General features: G+C 51.7%; 1 protein-coding gene across 1 annotated transcript; it reads left to right on the plus strand.

Moving 5' to 3' along the window:
- The first annotated feature begins 333 nt into the window (after positions 1 to 333).
- Positions 334 to 4762, plus strand: LOC136539651 (serine/threonine-protein kinase RIPK-like). Its single transcript, XM_066531609.1, has 3 exons — positions 334 to 1118; positions 2959 to 3095; positions 3825 to 4762. Exons 1-3 carry the CDS (start codon positions 497 to 499, stop codon positions 4479 to 4481), a joined length of 1416 nt encoding a protein of 471 aa, XP_066387706.1. The 5' UTR covers positions 334 to 496; the 3' UTR covers positions 4482 to 4762.
- Positions 4763 to 5944: the final 1182 nt, after the last annotated feature.

Below are 5944 nucleotides of genomic sequence, written 5' to 3' on the forward strand. Positions count from 1 at the left end.
CTGTACATACAAAGTGGGGGGTGGGGAGGCAGGAAGAAAGGAAAATGGAGGGCGTTGAGCTGTCAAGTCAACGGTCAGCGCGGCGACATGTCATCCGCTGTGGAATGGAGTGGAAGTGGAAGCCGATCGATCGAACGCGGCTCCCCATCCCGTGTTACCGGTAGAGGCCGGGTGGGAAGAAGCCGGTCTGCTAGCTGCTGCTGCTCCTCCGTCTCGTCCCGTCCCGTCCATTTATTCGGCATGGTTGGTAGCTAGCTACTTCGCCCCGGGCCGGCCGGCCTCTACAAATACCCCTCCATCCCCTCCTCATTTTGTCAACTCCCTCACCACCAGTCCACCACCACACGCGCGCCTTCTTCTCGATCTACTCCTCCAGCGCCTGCAAATTCAACGGAAGATCCATCGATCGATCGAGCTCATCAAAGTCTCAAACTTGTTGCATGGTGTGTGGCTGTGGCATAGACAGATAGACAGACTGGTAGATCATCACCGATAGATGGCGAGGTCATCCAAGAAGAAGTCGCAGCAGCTGAAGCAGAAGCCGGTGTCGGCGTGGCAGTTCCTCTTCCGCGGCTGCCTCGGCGGTGTCGTCGGCGGCGCCGCGGCGGGGAGCAGGCGGAACAAGGTCGACCCTCGGACGCCGAAGCACGGGCGGGCGCCGTCCCCCGCGCCGTCGTCGTTCCCGTCCCCGTCGCCGGCGGGGCTGCAGCACCAGCGTCTGTCGCTGACGGACGTGATGAGCACGGCGTCGGACCAGGACCTGTCGGTGTCGCTGGTGGGGTCGAACCTGCAGGTGTTCACGGTCGGGGAGCTCAAGTCCGCGACGCAGGGGTTCGTGGACAGCAACTTCCTGGGGGAAGGCGGCTTCGGCCCCGTGTACCGGGGCGCCGTCGCCGAGGGCGCCAAGCCGGGGCTCCGCGCGCAGCAGATCGCCGTCAAGCTGTGGGACCCTGAGGGCGCGCAGGGCCACAAGGAGTGGCTCTCCGAGGTCATCTTCCTCGGCCAGCTCCGGCACCGCAACCTCGTGAAGCTCGTCGGGTACTGCAGCGAGGAGGAGCACCGGCTGCTGGTGTACGAGTACATGCCCAAGGGAAGCCTTGAGAACCACCTCTTCAAGAGTGAGTAGTTTTACTATTTGTCTACTGCATGCATGCCGGTTAATTAGCAATAACAGTACTTTATACAGCTACTGGTACTCGTTAAATTTATCATCATTTTGTTATTTATTTACGCATATATAAAAATAGCATCATAGTATATACGGTATATGAACAAATATATATCTAGTTATTATTAGGGACTGTTTGGTAGGGCTCCGGCTCCTAAAAATGGTTCCGACTCTTGCGAAGGAGCAGATTCTCATAGTGAGCTAAAGCTGTTTTTTTAGACCGTTTGACATAACAGCTTCCCCGAGTAACTAAAAAGAGTAAAAAGTTTATAATACCCTTAATTTTTATTTCTTTTCTTTTCTTTCCTTTTCTTTTCTTATGTTATCTGTCCCCGTGCCTATTTTTCTCCTCCTTACCCTCCCCTTCATTCTTTCTCTCTCCTTATCTTCCCCAACGGCTCGTCTCCCGCATCGCGCAGACGCAAGAGTCGCAACCGCTTCGCCCTCGCACTCGGCCATCCTCGAAGATCTGGTGGTCCAGCAACCCGCGCCCAGCGGCCCTGTGCGTGGCGCTCGGCTGCCCGGCGGCCTTGTGCTCGGGCACCCAATAAGCCGAAACGAACATGCTTAATTACTACTGCTAGTAGACAGCAGCTCATTGCTTTTGACCACGTTGTTGCCAACAGAAACGCGATGGGTGGATCCAGGCCAGTTCGTGCTAGCTAGGGTAGCTAGGTAGCTGTAGCTTTCTGCTTTCATCCATCCATATAGGATTGGATTGGATTGTGACTATGTGTGCACAACGTGCTCCAGCTAGCCCGCACTAACAAAACTTCAACTCATCATCAGCTGATCGATCATGGATCGGATTAGCTGGTATAAACACCCAAAAAAGAAAAAGGAAAAAAAAAACACCGTCTGAAAGAGAGCTAGGCCTAGAAAGGGAGACCAGTTGATATTGACCAAACTACGCAAGCTAGGTGGTTGACCAGTCTTACATGAGACCGTTGGCTTTATTAATAGTAATGTGTACTCCTAGTTGCCTTTGCGCCCTTGGTTTCCTTGCGGTGTTTAGTTTCTGGTTTGTAGAAAAAGATGAACACGCTCCGCTGCTCTAGTAGCCTGTAGTGGGCGGATGCATAACGGTGAATGAATATTAATCAAAGTTTGACACTTGTATGTACTACTAGCATGTACATTAATTACGCTCCAATTTCTTTCGTGTCCGGCTACTACTCTCTGCCGGCTCAATCCGATCGGGAAAGGGCAGCAAAACCGTGAGTCGTCAAGTCCACAACCACCTTTGTTGAAATGAGTTTCCACTCAATTCAACCATATGCAATATGCATGTCTTGAGATCAGTGAACTTATTTATCGTGGATGCCAGTATATATTTCTATAAGCTTGGTCAAAATTAGAAAATTCTAGCTTAAAATAGTCTGTGTATACATATATACAATCCACTAAATAATATATCAGTGCACGCTTGCATTGAATTTGACCGCTATAAATAGTTTTTGGGTAGTTTCTGTATCTATACATGCTAGCCGCCGCACGGGGGACATGGCAGTTGACAAGCAATATAATGGATTAATCATATGTAGTATTTGTTAATGCTGAATGGTGCGTGACTGTCTCTCTAACTGATCCGATCCATGCCAGTCCATTTTTGTAGTATAGTCACCGTACCAATAATGCAAAATAATTAAATTAAAAAAAAGAAAAAAAAAGATTATACTGCATATCATGCTTGTAGCATTCATGTTAATTAGTTCATTGATAGTGTTTATTATACATGTGATACAATAACAATCTAATGATCTTGGTTCCTTGTCGATGCGTGTTTGCAGAGTTCCCGCCCGTTCTGTCGTGGGCGACGCGTCTCAACATCGCGGTGGGCGCCGCCAGGGGCCTCGCCTTCCTTCACGACGCCGAGAAACCCGTCATCTACCGCGACTTCAAGACATCCAACATCTTGCTCGACCCCGTACGTACAGTAATTAATACACACTGTACAAGTAGTATATATAGTATTCACCAAATACAACTGTAATTTATTTAATCTCTTCTCTTCACAAGAAATTAATTTCTTCATCAGACAACCAACTTCTTTTAAAATAAAAAAAATAGAAAAAAGTTGTGCCCTAGTTCTAACACTGATCGACGTACGACAGGAGTAGGCCGGTTGACTTGGCATGAATCAAACGCAATAAACTTCAAAGTTCAAACTGAACCTTCAAGTTGATGCGTGCCAGACGGCCAGTAGTTACGTTGAGTCGTTGACTTGGTATGCAAATCGTTCCTAGTACTAGTAAACCCTTTTTTTATTACCATCGCCGCTGCACTAGTACTATATATACTACTCTTTTCAACTGCGGCGGCGGCGCCGGCCACAAGTGGCTGTGGGAGGGCTGACAAAATCAGAGCCCTCTTTTCTCTCCTTCACACCTGATCGTCATCCGATGATGCTTCCTTTTCTCATCCTTTCATACTACCTTTTTGTTCCAGCAAAAAACAAGAAACAAAAAAAGAAAATGAAAAGGGAAACCCAAGGAGAGTAGGCAAATTAAAGAGACAAGGATGGTTCGAGACACTCCTTTTTGAATTTCGGCTCCTCCGGTGTTGTTCAAAATGTGGAGCTGGTTGGCTAGAATTTGCTCCTCACACTTTAATTAATTTCTACAGATGGCTGACACTTGAGTTGGAAATTCTGCAGGACTACGAGGCGAAGCTGTCGGACTTCGGGCTGGCGAAGGACGGGCCGGAGGGGGACGACACCCACGTGTCGACCCGGGTGATGGGCACCCACGGGTACGCGGCCCCCGAGTACATCCTGACGGGCCACCTCACGGCCAAGAGCGACGTGTACAGTTTCGGCGTGGTGCTGCTGGAGATCCTGTCGGGGCGCCGCGCCGTGGACAAGGCCCGCCCCAGCCGGGAGCAGCACCTGGTGGAGCACATGCGCGGGTGGCTCAAGGACCCGCAGAAGCTGCCCCGCGTCATGGACCCGGCCCTGGAGGGGAAGTACCCCGCCGCCGCCGCGCACAGGGCGGCGCTGGTGGCGTACCAGTGCCTGAGCGGCAGCCCCAAGAACCGGCCGGACATGTCCCGCGTCGTCCAGGACCTGGAGCCGCTGCTCACGGCCACCGACGAGCCGGCCGCGGCGTGCGTGGACGAGGCGAGGAAGGAGGAGAGGACGACAAGGAGAAGCGACGGCGGCGACCGGAGAGACAAGGCGCGGCGGCACGAGAAAGCGGCGGCGGCCAGGTCGCCGAACCCGGAGAGGGCCGTCAGGAGGCGGGCTCCCGGCCAGAGCGAGGAGTTCTGGGAGTGGCACATGCCTACTGCTGCGGCTGGACAGGGAAAAGCGTAGCAGGGTAGTGTGGCGCGACCTAACTATAGTCTATAGGGTTTTTTTTAACCGTGCTTGTTACTGCTCTGTGTATATAATTGTAGATGATACAACTCTTCTCTGCACTGCCTTTGTTCAGGGTTGCACTTGCACCGTACCCCTGCTGTAAGTTACTATTGGCGTGGCCCCTCTCTGTTTTTTTACTCCATCCTCTTCACTATTTTTAGTTTAGTTTTACACTGTTACATGAGAGAGTTAGAGACAGTGGCGGACCCACTGTTGTGCCTGGGTATTCCCAGGCATACCCAACATTTTGGGAAAAAAATAGTAGTTTATAGATGTATATATATGTATAATACAGTTAAAGTCTCAAATTGATACCCTATGTTATTCTCTGCTTCTTATTTGATTCCAAATGCAAAACAGGCCACAGGCCAGCCCACACCCAACGGCCCATTTGGCGTTTTCCACTCCCCATGGCCCACTCCCCAAGCTTCCCTCGTGGCTTCACCTCATCTCGACTCCTCCAGACACAAAGATGGAAGACGGAGCGAGTGAATCGCCGAATCCGAGCGTCGAGCCAAACCCTAGGGCAGCCCGCTGGCAGTGTCGCGCCGCCCCCATCCCCCACGCCCCGCCCTGCGCGGCAGCCGCGGCTGCGCCCCTACCACGGATCCCGACCGTCACGGCGGCGTGGCTCCGCCGGACCCGCCACTAGTAGAGAAACGACCTTTGATCCACTTCGAAATTTGGCTTTAGTCCCGGTATTTTTCGCGCCCGGGACTAGAGAAACCTTTAGTCCCGGTTGGTAGCTCCAACCGAGACTAAAGGTCCCTGCCCAACGACTAAAAGTGCGAGAATCTTTAGTCCCCGTTTGAGACACGAACCCAGACTAAAAGTGTGACTTTTAGTCCCGGTTTGAGACACGAACCCGGACTAAAGGTACCTTTAGTCCCGGTTTATGTCTCAAACCCGGACTAAAGGTGTCTCCAAACTAAATTTAAAAGGAAAGTGTATCTTATCTAAGTAAGATGTGTGGTGGTAGGTGAGATGGTAATGCGTGCAAGAGCTGAAGTGGGAGGTCGTAGGTTCAAATCTCCACAGCTACAACTTTTTTTACCCAATAAACACCTCTAGTCCTGGTTGGAGGAAACGGGACTAAAAATCAAGACCTTTAGTCCCGATTTCGTAGTCCCGTTTCCAAAACCGGGATTACAAGAGGTTGAGAACCGGGACTACAACTCGTTTCCCCTGCTGGCCTGCCCTCGGTCGCCTCGGCGCGTCACCGGCGGCCGGCCTCACCCGCTCGCCGCCTCGGCCGAGGCCGACGGCCTCCATGGCTCCATCCATCCTAACCAACTCCGGCAGCTCGAGCTCGTCCTCGCCATCACCGATTTGATTTGTTCCTTTCAGAGAATCAGAGGTAATCAAATCCCGCTTTGCCCTTTTGTTGGAGTGCATAAGCCCTTATTGAAGTAGGGCGA

This window comes from Miscanthus floridulus, chromosome 2, assembly GCF_019320115.1.
Source record: "Miscanthus floridulus cultivar M001 chromosome 2, ASM1932011v1, whole genome shotgun sequence".
In the NCBI taxonomy this organism is placed as follows: domain Eukaryota; kingdom Viridiplantae; phylum Streptophyta; class Magnoliopsida; order Poales; family Poaceae; genus Miscanthus; species Miscanthus floridulus.